At 41.9% G+C, this 19070-nt stretch overlaps 2 protein-coding genes across 2 annotated transcripts in view; one reads left to right on the forward strand and one right to left on the reverse strand.

Moving 5' to 3' along the window:
• Positions 1 to 7270, forward strand: part of LOC130116305 (adhesion G-protein coupled receptor G2-like) — a 34212-nt gene extending 26942 nt beyond the window's left edge. The window contains exons 18-23 of the mRNA XM_056284224.1: positions 3381 to 3505; positions 3653 to 4024; positions 4207 to 4490; positions 4742 to 4843; positions 5490 to 5642; positions 7158 to 7270. Of these exons, the coding sequence (XP_056140199.1) occupies positions 3381 to 3505; positions 3653 to 4024; positions 4207 to 4490; positions 4742 to 4843; positions 5490 to 5642; positions 7158 to 7270 (1149 nt within the window). The remainder of the gene's footprint in view (positions 1 to 3380; positions 3506 to 3652; positions 4025 to 4206; positions 4491 to 4741; positions 4844 to 5489; positions 5643 to 7157) is intronic.
• Positions 7271 to 8371: 1101 nt separating this feature from the next.
• Positions 8372 to 19070, reverse strand: part of sms (spermine synthase) — a 31885-nt gene continuing 21186 nt past the window's right edge. The window contains exons 10-11 of the mRNA XM_056284972.1: positions 12245 to 12360; positions 8372 to 10655 (exon numbers count right to left, since the gene is read on the reverse strand). Of these exons, the coding sequence (XP_056140947.1) occupies positions 10625 to 10655; positions 12245 to 12360 (147 nt within the window). The 3' untranslated portion in view covers positions 8372 to 10624. The remainder of the gene's footprint in view (positions 10656 to 12244; positions 12361 to 19070) is intronic.

Below are 19070 nucleotides of genomic sequence, written 5' to 3' on the forward strand. Positions count from 1 at the left end.
TATCTCACTTGCTCTGCATACTGCTTTAGTACACCTTGAAAAGAAAAATACCTATGTCAGAATATTGTTTATTGATTACAGCTCTGCTTTTAATACTATTGTACCATCCAAACTGGTGTTGAAACTCATTTCTTGGTCTGGGCAACTCTATTTGTAATTGGCTATTTGATTTCCTGACAGGCAGGCCCCAGACTATGAGAATATTTAAAACCTACTCATCTACTTTAGTTCTTAGGACTGGTGTGCCTCAGGGCTGCTGTCTCAGTCCCCTATTGTACAGTCTAGTGTTAGGGTTAAGGTTACATGACACATGACACATGACTGGGTTGCCATATATGTAGCCGGGTGGTAAAGAACCGATCTTTCTTCCTGCTGTGAAACGTAATTTTGTACTGCCCGTTTAAGAGATTAAGCTCGACTCAGGGTTATAACGTCACACGCGCGACGCCTAGTTTCAGTCAGAGCAAGGACGGGGTGAAGCAAGGTGGGCGGAGATGCATAGCAGTCTGCATCGGGGTAAATATTTTAAAATGTACATTCAACCTATAGAAATAATGTTCATATCCAGTACCTAAGATCTCAAAATGTATATTTACGAGTTATTAGAGTGAGATGGAGTATTATTTTGCACGGATGGTTCTGAATTGCGTAGTATGCATAACCGCGTGTTCTGATTTTATTTGCATTTACTGGTACTTCTAAAATTGCGCGTTACCCGCGGTGCGTACTTCGGTATTTTGTGCATATTATTTTGTAGCGATTCGGTATTTTATTTCGGTATTCTCTTATTGATACTGTGAGGTTGTTGAACCAACTACTGTGAATGTTTGACTAGGTAGCCAGTTTTGCTGTGGCTGTTCTTGGCTGGCCACGCTGAAGAGGCCATCTTGAAACGTGGCTGCAAAAGCCCACTACTGTATTTCATTTGGGGTATAATTTGTATTTTATTTTCATGCGATCGGGATTTTATTTTGAACTTAACTGATATTTCAGTTAATGTTGAACAGTGTTGTAACCCAGCGAAAGAGCCATTACTAATGTAATTCATTGTGAATATTTGTATGGCATGGGATTTTATAAACAGCATAAGTGAATCCTTCTATTCTCCTATCGACCGCTGTACTCCTATTGAAGTGAGGCAGCATTCAGAATTTAAAAAAAAATCCGAAATAGATTTTTGTGTTGTCCGGTGAGTTCATTAACCTAAGGACCCATCACATTTATAACAACAAAAAACATAATTAACATCACAGATGACACCACAGTGATTGGACCAATAAGTGATAGTGATGAGTGGGCCTATAGGAGGGACATAGAAGATTTAACCATATGGTGCCATGATAACAACCTCTCTCTAAAGGTCAATAAGACAAAACAAATCATTGTTGACTTTAGAAAGATCAGAGAAAATCACATTCCTATTTCCATCAATGAGTCATTTGTTGAAATTGTGGACAGTTTTAGATTTCTCGGTTTACACATCACAGACATCCTCACATGGTCTCTCGACACCAATTGAGTCCTCAAAAGGCACAGCAGACACTGTATTTTCGGAGGCGTCTCAAGAGTTTTGTCTGTGAGAACCAAAACTCTTAGAACTTTTATCATAGTACCATGGAGAGTGTCTTGACAGGCTGTATCACAGTGTGGTTTGGCAACCTGACTGTTCAGGGTTGCAGACTGCTGCAAAGGACTGTAAAGACCGCAGCAAAAATCATTGGCATGGCACTACCACAACTTCATAATATAACACTGGCTCCAAAAGCAAAGCCCAAAAAATCATTAAGTAAGTAAAAGTTTATTAATATAGCGCTTTAAAAAAACACACACACAGTTACAAAGTGCTTTACACTTAATACAGAAAATATGAATAAATACATAAAATAAGTTGAATGAATATAAAACATGGCATAGAGAGTAACAGACCAAGCTAAAAACAAACCAAAACAGAAGGCAGGGATGGGGATCTATAAAAAGGCTTGCCTGAAAAGATTTTTTTTTTTTTTAGAAGACGCTTAAAACAGTCCAAAGATTCAGCAAATCTAATGGATTGGGGAAGATTATTCCAGAGGCTTGGGGCTAAAACTGCAAAGGCACGGCCACCTTTTGGTTTGCAGTTGGAGTGGGTGATGGATAAACGAACGAGTGGTTGGGAAGTGGAATGAAGAATGAGAAGATCAGAAATGTAACTGGGGCAAGATCATGTGCTGCTTTAAATGTAATCAATAAGATCTTGTAGATTATTCTGAATTTTACAGGAAGTCAATGGAGGTATCCAAGAATATGGGTAATATGGGACCTAGTTAGTTAAGAACACCAGCCACCCCGCTCATACTGTGTTTTCGCTCCTTCCATCTAAAAAAAACCTTGCCAGAACGTCAAATCACACACCACCCGTCTCAGTAATAGCTTCTTTCCACAGGCAGTTGGCTTGCTCAACAGCTGACGCACCCATATGCACCTGATGATGTTGCGTTTTCATGTACTGTATTTCTTTTTAGGGGATGGTGTGTCTTTTGTCCTTGTGTCCTTTGTGTTAAGGCAGAGCGAGCCAGAGCACAAGAATTTCATTGTATCTACACATGACAAAAGTTGAAGTTGAACTAAATAGCTGATGTTCTCTAAGAAAGCTCTTCTAACGTTAAAAGGATCGGCACCGCTGTCAAGGGCAAATAAAAACACAATGACACTGTTCTTCATTCAGCCTAGTGCATAAAATATGTTCTCGAAGAAAGTTCCTCTAAAGTTTTAAACAGCTCAATGTGGATTAGTCATTCTTAAAGTGATTTAAGTCAGCGGTGAGTTCTTTTTGTTCTTGGTGAATCACAAGATTTTGAAGTGTAAGCACATGTGCAATAAACTTATCGAGATGCATATTTTGTGGTGTGGTCTTAATTTTTCATTCTACACTTTTATTGTGTTACAACTTATCCTGAAAGTGGGGCAGGATGTAACAACGGAACGCCTTGTATTTGAAATCAATTAATGAATTCTGTGATATTTGGAGACGTTGGAAACATTTCTATTTGTAGTAGACAAACAAGGGCACTTTGTGTCAAAATATGAGAGCTCTAACACAAAAATTCTGCGAGTTAGAGGTGCTGAGACAAAGTGTTACAACCATCCCTGAGCTCTCTCTCTCTCTCTCTCTCTCACACACACACACACACAGCCCCTGGAGGTGTTTGGGATTCTTGTTTCTCGCTTACAAGCACCTCAGCAGGATCAGTGCTTGCTTTTAGAAGGGTGTTAAACTCAGCCTGTCTGGTTGAAAACAATCTCCCTAAATCGCTATGTCTCCCTGCTTTTCAAGAGTGCAACATGATGTGCTTGTTTCTCAAGAGACAGTCTGTCTCCTGTTTGTTTTTTTCCTCTTACAGGACCTCTCAAGAAAACCCATAACCAGCCGGGTCCAGGCCAACATCCTTACCTACATCACATATATCGGCTGTGGAATCTCTGCCATCTTTCTGTCTGTCACACTCCTCACCTATTTGGCCTTTGGGTGAGTTAGAGATACGAGTTCCTCTCGATCACTGAGTGCACAGTTTTAGTGAACTTGTTAAGGTTACACACAGTAGACTCGCTGTGACGCACCCGTTCAATGAGCAGAGTTTGTTAAGACGGCTCAAATTCTCTTTACACATTGCAGGAAGCTGCAGAAGGACATCCCATCTAAACTCCTCATCCAGCTGTGCTTTGCTCTGTTGCTGCTGAACTTGGTGTTCCTCATGGATGCATGGCTGGCTCTCTACCCAGAAGCTGTGGGCCTTTGCATCTCCACCGCCTGGTTCCTTCATTATTTCCTGTTGGCCTCTTTCACCTGGATGGGGCTTGAGGCCGTCCACATGTACCTGGCCCTTGTTAAGGTTTTCAACACCTATATATCGCACTACATGCTCAAGTTCTCGCTGGTCGGCTGGGGCATCCCGCTCATTGTGGTCATCATCGTTATTGCGGTTGACAAGGATAACTATGGCCTTGTTACCTATGGAAAGTTTACTGATGGCTCAACAGATGGCTTGTGAGTCCCACGTCCTCATAGGATTTGTTCAAAGCTATATTTGCAGTAACATGTATATGCACAGTAACAATTTGAAAAAGTAATTGCCAAAAAAAAAAAAACTCTTCTCCATCAACATAAGAAAATCAGAAACAAATTAAAAACTGCCCCCTTAATTCTTCTCTGTTTGTTCTCTTGCACAGCTGTTGGCTGAAAAATGACGTCGCCTTTTATGTGGCAGTGGTGGCCTATTTCTGTGTAATTTTTCTGTTCAACCTCATCATGTTTGCTGTGGTGATGGTCCAGTTATGTCGGATAAAGAGGCAGAACCCCCACAACATGCACCATCGCAATGTGCTGCACGATGTACGTAGTGTGGCGGGGATCACCATCCTCCTGGGCCTCACTTGGGGCTTTGCCTTTTTTGCCTGGGGGCCGGTCAACCTCCCTTTCATGTACCTCTTTGCCATCTTCAACTCTTTTCAAGGTAAGCTAATACCTCATCTGGCTCTAGCTAATCACTCAAAATGAATCTACTACAAACATGGCAACACTTATCGTGCACATTTTTCCAGCACTGTTATGATTAGTAAATATCATTCGATTCAAGCCAATGGAGCTGATACTTTTTTGTTGGTTTATCTATTAAGAATTCATTTCCTGATCCTGAAGGATGACTTCTGTAAACATCACTTGATGTATAAGACCAAAACATTCACATGACATTTTCTTTGCTAGGGTTCTTTATATTTGTGTTCCATTGTGCGGTGAAGGAAAATGTGAGGCAGCAGTGGAGAACCTATCTGTGCTGTGGCAAACTGAGATTGGCAGAAAACTCCGGTATGAATATTTCACATTAAATTTTGCAGCCTAGGGTGTCCGGGTGGTGTGGCGGTCCTTTCCTTTGCCTACCAACATGGGGATCGGTGGTTCGAATCCCCGTGTTACCTCCGGCTTGCTCGGGCTTCCCTACAGATACAATTGGCCATGTCTGTGGATGGGAAGCCAGATGTGAGTATGTGTCCTGGTCGCTGCACTAAGCGTCTCCTCTGGTCAGTCAGGGCGCCTGTTCGGAGGGGGAACTGGGGGGGGGGGGTGGCATGATCCTTCCATGTACTACGTCCCCCTGGCGAAACTCATTCTTAGGTGAAAAGAAGTGGCTGGTGACTCCACATGTGTCAGAGGAGGCATGTGGTAGTCTGCAGCCCTTCCCGGATCAGTAGAGGCGGTGGAGCAATGACCGGGATGGCTCAGAAAAGTGGGGTAATTGGCCGGATACAACTGGGGCGAAAAAAGGGGGGGGGACTTTGCAACTTAACCTATCTTAGGTCATGGTAATGGCTTGCATCTTCCTCTCTTAGTGGCTTAATGAGATTTAACACATTCTTTCATATAATGGCTTTTCTTTTCCCTTCATAACATTTATCAGTATGTTACATGCTTTGTATCTGCACAATAAGAGCATAAGAGCTTTGTCTTTTCACAGAATGGAGTCGTACTGTGACACAAAAAACTGCAAAGAAATCATCAGTTACCAGAGTAACATCTCTTCAGTCTTTCAAGTCGTCCCAGTCCAATAACTCCTCCAATTCCTCCTCTTTCCTCGTCAGCGACTACTCTGAGCAGCTCAGTGGCATTGGTGAGACAATCTGCCATTATTAATACTGTTTTTGTTTTTTTTGTTGCCCACTCCTGGTAATGCTGCCAATGTTCGGAAAATGCCGATGCTCATGAAGACAGATGGGCAGATACAGATCATTCTTTTTATCCATGCATATATACTCTATGGCTCTCACCACAACTGCATTACGATAATCAGGATGTGCAGAATAGTGCATGGCTTACTAGACGGGGCTCATGTAAATCTTCTTCACCATCAGCTGATCCCTTTAGCCGTGCCATCGTTCACCTTTTGACATTTCACCATGCGTGAGAGTCAAGGCTGCCTGAAAGCATTTTCCAGTGACTGCTATGACAGAGCTTGACCATTAACTTTTTGTTTTCCAATGTAAACATGGACTTAGTTGAACAGTCCTGTATTTGTCTCATGTTTCACCACTGATGACTGGTTTAAAATTGTCCTTAGGCAGATGAGAACGATGTCTCAAGGTAGAAGCACGAGTCACCAAGATATGCAAATTGAAATCCAAACATTTAATTTTGGGCCCCAAGCATTGGCAAATAAATGGTAGAAATTGTTACCATTGATTATAAATATGCTTTTGCAAGCAGGGCCATGCCTTTGTTCCAAATACACAGACATCATTTGGTGGCGGCGCAAACTCACATTTGCAGAGGCCTCACCCAGTACCGGTGTGGGAAGATGGTGGCACGAACTTACATTTACAGCGGCCTCACCCAGTACCATCCATGCAGTGTCTTTGTCCACGTGTGAAGTTGTCTTCGTTTGACGGCTGGGAGAGCTTGGTCTGCTGCATCCTGTGGGCCCAGGGACCACGGCCCTGCTCGGAGCTGTGCCCGAAGAGGAAGCACCGAGGGCGGTCTGACAGGACGCGGAAGCGGGGCAGGCTAAGCTAACTGCTAGCCCATGCAGACCAACAGTTCTGACATCATCCTGGCTGGCATTATCTCTCTTGGACAGTGAATTTGTTTTTTGGATGTTTTTTTTTTTGTAGTTTGGATGTGTTTTTGTCTTTGCGTTGCATGGCTGTGGGCTGGGGAAATTATGGCTACTTTAAATTAGTCCAAAGGCATATATGCTCTTAAAACTTGTTTTATAAACTTTCAGTTTAGCAATTATTTTGTCTAAATATTTCTAAATAGATATTACCTTTTTGTACCATGATTCTCGATAAGTCCCAACAAGATAGGCTTCACATTCAAAATACAATAAAATATCAATGCCACGTTACTGCTACCAAAAATAATCTAAAATGGTTAAAATACATGTAGCACAAATAAACTGTCCCAAAACATCCTGAACTCTGTTTTGGAGCACATTTACCCCTACATTGAAAAATTCTATACAAGTCGAGTTTCCTATTTTCAAGACATCGGCAAGCAGTTTTTACAGTGCATTGGCTGCCAATGTACGTTTCAAACACGAAATCAACAACTCTCCCTGCTGAACTGTATTTATGACAGTGATGTACACAAACGACAGGTGGTGACTGGGTGTGTGTTCCCACTGCAGGCAGTCCATCTGGAGACAGAGCCATCACAGTGGATGAAGACCCCGGCTCAGATGTGGTCCTCAACGAAATCAACAGGCAGTTCAGAAATCAGCAGGCATCTTTACATGTCTGAGAAACACCGAGTTCAGACATCCCGTCTGACGCCACTTCCAAGGTTTTAAATTGGCTGTAAATATTTGTGGATTAACGCTGATACAGAACAGTTTACGGCACAGCCCTTCCTTTTTCACCTGAATATGTAATGATTATGACCGGGTTCACAGATAATCTTCTGAATAACTTGTGCAGTCTTCTATGTAATAAACTTTTTTATACTCTTATTTCCATGTGGGAAAAAAATACATGTCATGTTTATTTTGATGTAGTGTAACAATATTCTGTCATTTATGAGATTATAAATCATTGGATGAAATCTATAGGAGAGTAACACACTGACATTTTGGCTTCACACTTGGACAACACTTTCTGAAAGGTAACTAAACCTAGACCTATAAAAAAGTCATTCAAATAAAAGACGCATGAGGGTCCCAAAGAACATCACCAACAGACAAAGTGCATTGAAAACCTCTTACCGCCGGCTATACAGCGTCTTTCCTCTAGAAATTCCCGGCTAAATTACAGCTTAAATATAGCACCTGCAAAAAAAAATATTTTTTTTTTCATTGAATAATTTGCAATCATATGACCTGAAGGAGTGACACAATGAAGACATGATGCAACAGTAAGGAAATGCTTGCGTGCAACGCTTCAGTCGGCATTTTTGGCTTTGACAGCTTGTCAGACCTGTCTGCAAGTTTTGCAGTTGTTGACAGAGTAAAAAAGGTGTTTGGGGGAACATTAGATTCACCTGCTGCAGGGTGGATAGCTACAGGACTGAACTGTCTTTGCAGATATGAGCAGATATCATAAGCAAATATGAGCTCATGCAAAGATAATGAGCAAAGATATAATTAGAATATTATATATTATAATATAATATATAATAATGATGCAAAGATATGACAAGATATCTGCTCAACTGTAAAGGCAGAGTTACAAGGGCTATAGGTCAACTGTAGTCAACTATTTGTCATGATAAAAACCAGCAAAATACCAGATCAACCAATATAGCTAAGATTAATTACTGGAGTAGACAAAGTTAAAAAAAAGTGTTGATTAAATTTTTTGGTAACGCAACAATCAAACTCCAGTGAATACCATTCATGATGCCAGAACAAAACAACTTCATATCTTATTTATTGAAAACATTTTTCAAAAAGCCTGCTTTCATAGTCTTCATGAAATGCATCATTTATGGTATTGTTGTGGTGCAATGTAATCCATATTTAAAGTGTAAGTTAACCCTAAATCTGATTTTACTGGGCTGTAGATATGTCTACATGCCGTCTCTACCTTAAGAAACATCAATAGCAGACATAATTTCAACATTGGACAAGATGACTTGAAGTAAAACCACTTTCAATTTGGAAAAAAACAAAAAAAAAAACAAAAAACATAGTGCTGCACTCTTTCAGTTGAAATTTCCACCCCTGCTGCACTGCTGGGCCCACCCCGCCTGGTGATTCTGAGGAATTCTGACATCAGGGGCAGAAACTAAAAAAAAATAAAATAAACATTACAAACTGTCATTCACATCTCCAGACACACATCCCCTTCTCCATTCCCGCTCTCTAAGCCCCCGATCAGAGTTTTTCCAAAAGTGTGATGAGAGACAAACTGAAACCATGCGTTACATTACCCACTGAAGTCAAAGCTCGGGAGGCCAGTTGAACAGAGATCGTCCTCCCAGTGGTCAGTAAAACATCATACACACCGACACTGTTGTGAATCTGGTTTGCAGACAGTGACTATTGGGCACACTGTCGCTTGTTTTACCAAACCTACTCTGTGTTTGACAGACTGGTGGACTGGCCCAGTGAATGGTGAGACATGACGTTCATAATCAGCAGTCACTGACATTAAGATTCCTCATTATTCAGTATTGTACGACACTGTGGTTCAGGTTTAGAAAATTCATGATGTGCCATACAAGGCGTTTATGTAGGGTACAGTAGAGTTTTATCCCTCGGTATATTACCCACATTCATGCAAGTACTTAAGGCAATATATGCAACTGTATATTCTGAACTCTAATTGCAATTTTTGCTCATGTATTGTAATTTGCATTTTTATGACCTAACTCACATGACCCATCGACGCCATCTGTCCACATATCAACTGTTCCTCGAGCAGATTTGTGCTCCCTTGGCGGAAAACCTCTCCTCATACTTGCCCGCCCATTCGAAATGCAAGATTGTGAGTCAGTGCCAGCTGATGTTTCGAGTTGGTCCTATCCCTGTGGTGGTGTTGAAAACCTGGCTAATTTTTTTACCAGAAAAGACCTATTTTACAGAAATACGCAATCCATAGCAAAAACTTGCCCCAACTACGTGGCTCCAGTTGTGTCGAATATTGCTTTCATGTTTAAAATTCATACCTATAATTATCTTTCAGTGATGTTATTGCAAGTGTGTGTGATTTTAGGATATTATCTTTCCCCAACTAATTTTTTGAGTCAAGAAATCTATCCCTCGGCAAATTCGAAGTTGCAGATGACCACCGTTTAACAAGTTACTTTTCTTAAGTAGGATCAAACAGCTTTCGGTGAACTAAAACTGAATAAATAAATGTAACAAAGCACCACTATGATGATCAAAGCGATGTGTGTGCCCTCTGTATGCGCAAGCTACATTAATTTTCCCTTACATCCACCTAATACAGATTCAGAAAATTCAAAACCGAACATGTAAAAAAAAAAAATCCAGCAGGAGAACTAAAAGGTGCTAAGCAATAGAGACCATCACATAAAAACCAATACAAAGCACAAAAAGTGTGCCATGATAAGTGAGGATCCTTTTCCCTTTTAAAACACGTTTGGACTTGAGCTCTTCGGTTCCGCTGGGCAGGGTCACGCTGCCTTAAGATATCCTGAAAAGTAACAAGAATCAAATCACCCAACCAACAGTAACGGGAAAAAAAAAATACTTAAAAAAAAAAAACCACTCAAACGAGCAAACAGTTTTAAGTGGACAGAGAATATGCATTCACTTACCACACATAAATGAGCTGTATAATTCAGATTTGAAGTGTAAAATAATACCAAGAGAACAAGCGCTTGGGGTAAGACGGTTGTTACTCTACATTTCAGTGTGTCAAATCTGTGAAACAAATCCAAACAGTCCTAAAATTCCTGCTTGAAAGCACATGCAAAAAAGAAAGAGTCCAACCCAAAAAATGAGACAAAAATACAATCAGGTAACTTTCAGCATACAATGGTAAAACCAAACACCTACAAAGAGGGTAGCAAGAAAAAAAAAAAACCGTGACAGAGGGGTTAATAAAACAGTGCCATCTTCTCCCCTTTGCGACCCAGCAGGAGAAGAACCTTCACATTCCAGCAGGCAGGGAAGCGGCGATCAGGAGGTTTCTACTTCTTCCACACCGTGTAAAACACCCAGCTGAAGTTGCTCATTGAGGAATGTCAACTCTTACACCACAGCGGGCGAGTACGAGCACACATGACCCTGTTTTCTGCTTCACTCGAAGAAGCCGTCTTGCTGTATACTGTTTTATTGACTTTACTCAGCACAATGGTTAAGCAAAGTTTTATCAAACTAGCCAATACCAATGAGTACTACTGTTGTCACGTGACACTTCCCGCCCCCCCCCTTTTCTCCCCAATTGTACCCGTCCAATTACCCCACTCTTCTGAGCCGTTACGGTCACTGCTCCACCGCCTCTCCCGAGCCGGGGAGGGCTGCAGACTACCACATGCCTCCTCCGATACATGTGGAGTCGCCAGCTGCTTCTTTTCACCTGACAGTGAGGAGTTTTGCCAGGGGGACATAGCGCGTGGGAGGATCACGCTATTCCCCCCCAGTTCCCCCTCCCCCCTGAACAGGCACACCGGCCAACCAGAGGAGGCACTAGTGCAGTGACCAGGACACATATCCACATCTGTCTGCCCACCCGCAGACACGGCCAATTGTGTCTGTAGGGATGCCCGACCACCCTGGAGGTAACACGGGGATTTGAACCGGCGATCCCCGTGTTGGTAGGCAACAGAATAGATCGCTTGGCTACCTGGACACCATAAACAAACATTTTTTGAAAGTTATGTGTTTTATTGTTAATTGTACGTGCACAACTGATACGGCGTTTGGGCTGTTCAATATTGAAAAAGTTATACTGCAATATTTTCTGTAAGTGCATTACAGGTATTTGCGATAAATGGACAACTTTTTTTGTAGTTTGTTCAACTTGTTTTCAGTTTTAGTCCTTAAAAAATTAGATACTCACAAATCATATTACTTCAAAATTATGACTTTGCCAAATATCAAGATGACAATAATCCCATTTTTTTAAACACTGCCTTTGAGAACAAAATGCTTTCATTGCATTTCACAACTTAAACATCAGCGTGGCCAGAAACGATGACATTATCAGTCGTTACCTATACGCACTCCTTTTGAGTGTAGTGGTTTTAAATTGTTTTCATTACTTTTATGTGCAGCAACAACTCAGAAGAAAGTTAACCCATAGTCTGTGTTCCCGAATAGGGAGGGAGAAATGTCTAAATGATTATTTACTGTGTAAATTAATATCACAATATGAGATGATGATTTATTGTGCAGCCCTTAAAGTAAATATGCTGAGACTAACGAATAGGATATATTGAAAATATAATTTAAAGTAACACTTCAATATCGCAAAATTACTTATCAATAGCGTAATTATAAAATCCTGATGCCTGATTATTTATGATTAATTATGCAGCGACATGAGACAAAACTAAATAGAGTATGATATATATATATATATATATATATATATATATATATATATATATATATATATATATATATATCCATTCATCTATCTATCTCTACAGCTCTATTTCTATCTGGCTACATGTCAAGAAGCCTTTCTCAGGCTTCTTAACATACAGGACATCATCAGCGTCAGGTACCATAATACTTCTGATAAATTCAAGTAGAGCACTGTAGGCAATACCTGGTACAACTGTTTAGATTTCATGAAAGGATACAGCTCCAAGTAAGAGGGCACACACACCACCTCTTTGGAGTAGTCCACAGGACATGAGAGTTTCCCAAGCTGTTCCTCATACTGACTCAGTGCCTCGGACAGATTTGCGCTGTTACCCTGAGAAGCAAACAGTTAAAATATACGTAAGGCAATGTAAGGCAAAAATGATTGACAAATTAGTCTTTCAGCACTCAAACAATTATAATGTGTGGACCAAGCCGGAGTTAAAACGGGGATTCGATCCGGCAATCCCTGTTGCAGGAGCCTAAATGTAGTTTATTGATAAAATATAAATATTTGACTAATTAGCATGCAATGATTTACAGTTCATATTTACAGTAATGCAATAAGTTAACTGTGTGATTCCTTGCACTTAAAAGGTGTGTGAATAATTGTTGCTTCTTAGTAACAAACATGTGGACACTGCTTGGCATCCTGTGCATCATGTTCTTCATAAATGTTATGTCCATTATAATTCTGTTATCCTCTTTCAATGTTGTATTATGTAAATTGCGTGAACACAACATCCACTGCACGCTGTCTGTCTTGGGAGAGAGATCCTGCAACCTCTGTTGCTCTCCCTGAGGTTTCTTCCTATTTTTTCTCCCTGTTAAAGGTTTTTTTTAGGGAGTTGTTCCTTATCCGATGAGAGGGTCTAAGGACAGGATGTTGTGTAGCTGTTAAGCCCACTGAGTCAAATTTGTAATTTGTGATATTGGGCTATACAAATAAAATTGTTTTGGTTTAATTTGATTTAACTGCATGCACCTTTAAGTGTATTTTGATACTCTCGCGAGGAGAGCTGGAGCAGAATGGGGGCGGAGTCAGGCAAGGAGCGCTCGGAGCCACGCTGGGTTTTTTTTTTACACCTCGGACTTTTGTTCTTATTAACCTTTATTTGCTAATCGACAATCTTTCTGTACCAAATAGTATATCTTGTGCCGAAGTAAACAGTTAAACTTTACAGAATGGTCCGGCGGATATGGTTTTTTTCTGATGTGGATACGGACGAGGTGTGTCGTTATAGCGTCAAGCTAAAGCTTCATTCTTTGGAAACCGCTATCAGTCAAAAAACTAGCTCCGCACGGATTAATGGAATTCTGAACGGCCTGACTCGAAATGGACTACGGAAGGAGGAAACTTTGCACGGACACCACGGTGGTTTTAGGACAAGAAGACGACAAATTGTAAGTCGTATTTTCCTTACTTTGCCACGGATTGCTAATCGAAGCTAGCCTACGAGGGCGACAGCGAGTGTACCGCGGTTTCTCTCTCTCTCTCTCACACACACACACACACACACACACACACAAGGGGGGGGGACGTTCCTCGGCGGAAGGAAGCAATGGAACACATTTTATGTGTGAAGTTCATTCTACGGCGCTTCCACGTTTTTACTAATTGTGGATAATTTCGCTTGAACAAGACAGTGAAAAAGGGATCGTGAAAAATGTCTAAGAAGGCTGTAGAAGAACACAAGTCAAGACAGGTCCAGGCACGCAGGTACAAGCTATCCCAGCTAACTAGCATGGTAAAGCAAATCGAGCAATTAATGGAAGGCGATGCAAATGTCGACATTTTTAAAAAATAAATTGCGTGTTGACTTTAATTGTTTACATCAAGAATTTTCCGACCTAAATTCTGGTTTGCGGCGATGTATGGCTGATGACGAATTTTGGGGTAATCAGAAGAATTGGTTTGATCCTAAAAATAAATCAGTAAATGATTTCTTCAGGAAATGCGAGAAGTGGGTGAAAGAGGTCATGAAACGCTCTGCGCAGGCTGAAGAGTGTGATAGACGAGTAACGATCACATATTGTAGGTCCTCGTAATCAAAATCAACCCCTAAACGCCCAAGTAGACCTGGATCACAATGTGGAATCGTGTTGTCATCATCTTCCTCAGTCAGATTAAAGGCAGAGATGGAACACGCATCACTAAAGGCAAAGACTTCAGCTTTAAGGGAGAAGTTTGCAATAGAAGAGGAAGAAGCAGATTGGCATGCACAGAAAAGATACAAGGAGGCTTGAAAAAAACTGCGAGGCGGAGTTTGAAGCTGAGCAAAAAAGAATAGAAGCTGCAATACAGGCTAGGAAGGAGATGCATGCAATACAGACTGCTCTTGCTGAGTCGGATGCAAAAATGGAAATTTTGCAAAAATATGAATACACACAAGCGGACATGAGCATCGTTGAAGTTGATGAACAGGTTGGCTTAACCAAAGGTGAATGCTACCTTTCAACCACCACCACAGCATGCCTCGCCTACACATAATGTTAAACACAACGTTCAGCCAGCATTCCAAGAGCCTCGCCTGCGTCGAACATGGAATTCAGTGACGGACCAGTTCTTGATAGTCTATACAAGGTCATCTCTCAGCAAGCCAACGTCACTGAATACCTTGTGAAGAATCACAACGCATCGGGACTTTGTGATCTCACAATTCCAACATTCGAGGGTGACCCGCTTGAATATAAATCCTTTATCAGATCTATTGAACGTGGAATTAGTGACAATCGTGATCGCCTACAATTTTTGCTGCAATACACAAGTGGACAACCGCATGCATTGGTTAAGAGCTGCATCCACATGGAACCTTCAACAGGTTATGTTAAAGAGAGACTGACATGCCCTTTCTGAACACTTTTTTTTTAACATTGGGAGTTTGAATCATAACCGGAAATAGGTGTGGTTTTTTGAATTCAATGATGTTGGCTACTTTCTTCCTGGGTGGTCGTTTGGGTGTGGCTTGGTGTTCGCGTGGATGGGGCTCAGTACCGCTCGTCACTTGCCGTAGAAAAAAAGAGAAATTCAGTGGCGCGAGGATTTGAATCACTGAGCTAACTAGCTAGCTAGCTAATAAGCTACCACCATGCGGGTAGGCCTACGGCACAGCAGTGCAATACAACTTGGCGAATGATATGTTCGATGATACAAGTAACTGTTAGATAGATAGATGATATTTAGATAGATAGATAGATAGATAGATAGTGTTACGGCCCCAGTGCCGTGTGTTATGTGTGCAATTACCCTCGTGAATACAAACCTAGGGTTTGTTTTTACGGGAGGGGTGTTACGGCCCTAGTACCGCATGCTTGTAATTTTCCCTCTCTAGGTAATGCCCCGCCTCCTGTGGAACTGCTGATTGGGCCCAGGTGACCCCAATTGCTCATCAGCTGGGTATATACCTTGGAGAGAGAGACACCGAATAGTGCCAGTGGGCCATTGTCGGCAGCCAGAGTGAGACGGCCAGCGGGCCACTGTTGTCAACCAGAGTGAGCTCTTGTGTCAGTACTCTACACTCCTTGAGAAGGAGGGTGAAACCTGTAGTGTTTTTGTTTGTTTTTCTATTTGTTAAAAAAAAAGAAAAACGAACGAGCACTACAGGTTTCACCCTCCTTCTCAATGAATATAGAGTACTGACACAGGAGCTCACTCTCTGGTTGACAACAATGGCCCACTGGCCGTCTCACTCTGGCTGCCAACAATGGCCCACTGGTGCTGTTGGGTGTCTCTCTCCAAGGTATTTACCCAGCTGATGAGCAATTGACCTTTCGCAAAGTACCGCCCCAGAACGGTGCTTGTCCAATCCTGCCTTAGCAACGGTTTCTATGTGAGGGAAGTCCGTCAAGCTTTCAAACACACAGCAAAATGCTGAAACGGCGTGCCTATGGGATCTGCAAATCGGATACTAGATATCTGAAAAGTTTGGAGGGGGGTGTAATTTTCTTTCCCTTCACGAAACATAGAATGCAAGAAGCGCAATGGATTTTGCAGTATAGCAGACCCCATGGCTAGCTTAATCCATCCATTATCAACAAAAATACCTGTCTGCTCCAAGCTAAACTTGCTACTAGCTATTGTTGAGAGCTAATACAGCTAACGTATTATTACTGTTACTTTTTCCCACACAATGATTATTACCATTATTAACATATCAACGTATTACTGACTAACAAAATAACATTATTAATGTACCTGATGAATGTAACCAGCTTAGTCTGTGGCCAGAGATACCTAATTTAATGATAGCTAATGACAGCCAGCCCACTAACATAACTTTGTTATGCTTGTCACAGGTTAGCCAGGTTCCACCTTTCATTTCAGAGCATAAAGACCCGCGGGCAGGGTCGGCTGGGATGGTCTCTGGCCAGTTTGACCTCCTCATATCTGGCCTATTTTAAATGTTTCTCCCCCTCTGTGAGCTCCAGGTGGGGACTGGTCATTCTGAAAAGTCATCCCACCCGCGGAGGCATCTCGTTTGGCTTCTTTTGTTGAAAATACTGGTTCTGGTCCGAAGGTAAAAAAAAAGAATCATGGGGCGGTTCCCCCGGCCCAGGGCATGTCCATGGCCGCCCTGCGACCCCCAGGAGCCCATACAGTACCCCTGAAAAAGCCTAGATAAAAGAACGCTATGGGGAACCTTGGCCAAAATCAACACTATAATACGGTGATGTTGACAATGGATTATCAAAAATATACCAATAATAGCTGAAATATGTAACTTACCCTACAGTGCAAGAGCACAATTGGTCCACAGTGTGTTTCAGAATTAGTTGATGGGGTTTCTCATTCTTTGATTGCATCCGGTAAGCTTTACGCTCAATTACAGTTGCACCCAGCAGCCCGGAGTCCACACAAGTCAGTTTTACTTTTAACATTCTGAACGTATCCCGCCACCGCATACTGTAGCCCCTTCTGCCTTTCACGGGATGAATTGCTCGAAAATACATCACCTATTTTCTCTGGGAATGCGCTGATTTCTTCCTTCATGTTTTGGTGTTTTCCAGCTACTTCCTGGATGGTTCTGAAATGCTTGAAGGGCATAGCAACAGTAACTAAGGGGGGCGGGACTTTGCGAAAGGTCAATTGGGGTCACCTGGGCTCAATCAGCAGTTCCACAGCAGGCGGGGCATTACCTGGAGAGGGAAAATTACAGACATGCGGCACTAGGGCCGTAACACCCCCTCCCATAAAAACAAACCCTAGGTTTGTAGACGAGAGAGGGTAATTGTACATGGCACTAGGGCTGTAACACCCCCTCCCATAAATACAAACCCTAGGTTTGTATTCACGAGGGTAATTGCACACATAACACACGGCACTGGGGCCGTAACAGATAGATAGCAATACGTCGTAGCAAGATCGATAATAAAGTCTCAGCAAAATAGCACAAACTCGCGCCAAGTATCGAGCAGGAGAGGGTGAAAGAACGGCTTCTCCGTGGTTTTATAGCATCTCACTATGGACACACCCTATATGCAAATTGACTTGTGTCTACGTATCCACCAGCACAATTTGTCATTGGACACCATCTACAGTCAATCACAGATCTCTATCGAGTGGCTGCAGACACGCTGTTGTCTGTGGTCACATTCTAACTCGCCTATCAATAGGAATTTTCAGATTTTGATGTCAGTATCACTTTAAAGCAAAACGAATGCTAAAAAATTTTTTTGACAATGACTACAAGATAGCAGAGGCCTACATAAAGGAGGCTTTGGATTGGCAGACAATCAAGCGAGAAGATGGCGCTGCGCTACAGTTCTTCACATTATTCATCACAGGCTGCTCCAACACAAGACATATTAGCTACATGGAAGACTTGGACAACACAGCTAACATAAAGGCACTGGCGAGAAAGCTGCCATAGAAACTTGAAGAAAGTCTGCCAGTGGTTTACAAAAAAAAAGAGAAAAGAATGAAGTACAAGGACTTTGTCAACAAGCAAGTTAGGTATATATTACACCCACTCTATGGAAACATAAAAGAAACCACCACAAGCATGAGAAACCCAGTCCGACAGAGACCAAAACCACAATATGCAGAGACACTCAAACCAAAGAAAGTATTCACAACAGCCGTTGCCCCCCCCCAGAATCGAAAACAAAGTCAAGACAGTAAACGACAAACAAGCAACATGAAAAACACAAACTGTCTCAGTGGACACAAACAGCAAGCCTTGTGTTTATTGCAAAGGAGAGCAACACAGCCTCACAGTCTGCAAAAAACTCAAGAGTACGCCACACAAAGAAAAGATTGACTTCTTGAGAAGCAAAGGTCTGTGTTTTGCATGTTTGAAACATGGTCACATGAGTAGCAGCTGCAAAGAGAAAGTTCAATGTCAAGAATGCTCTTAACTACATCCCACACTGCTGTACATGAACATTAAAGACTCGAGAGAAGAAACAGGAAAATAAAGTTGTTAACAACAATCCATATCAAGTGCCCTTGTACAAATGACAGAAACGTTGGCGTCACTGGGGCCGGTAAGGAAGATTGTGCTCTTTCAGTCATTCCAGTGCGTGTCAAGGGACAAAAGGGAATCAAGGTAGTGACAACATATGCATTTTTGGACCCAGGTAGCTCACCTACTTTCGCTACAGTCACTGATAAACCAACTTAGTGTGTGAATGGACACAATACAAGCATTGTTTTGCGAACAGTGGGAATGAATCAGTCATGAACACTTGCATTGTGACTGGACTGGAAATCAGTAGCCTGGATGGAAACCAGTTTATCAAACTTTCAGAGATGTTTTCACAGAAAACTATCCCTGTAACCAAAGATAGTATTCCCTGGCAAGAGGATGTTAACAGTGGGCCTCACCTAAAAGAGGTGAAACTTCCCACTATCCAAGCAGAGGTTGGATTACTCATAGGAGCAAATTTTCCCAGGGCAATGGAGCCACTACAAGTGGTCGGCAGCATGGATGGTGTACCATATGTCATGAGAACAATATTAAGCTGGATGATAAATAGACCACTCAGAGGTGGAAGCGATGTAATGGGAGACAAACATATTGACGGAAGTCACTGCAAATTGAA

Source organism: Lampris incognitus, chromosome 8 (genome assembly GCF_029633865.1).
Source record: "Lampris incognitus isolate fLamInc1 chromosome 8, fLamInc1.hap2, whole genome shotgun sequence".
NCBI lineage: Eukaryota > Metazoa > Chordata > Actinopteri > Lampriformes > Lampridae > Lampris > Lampris incognitus.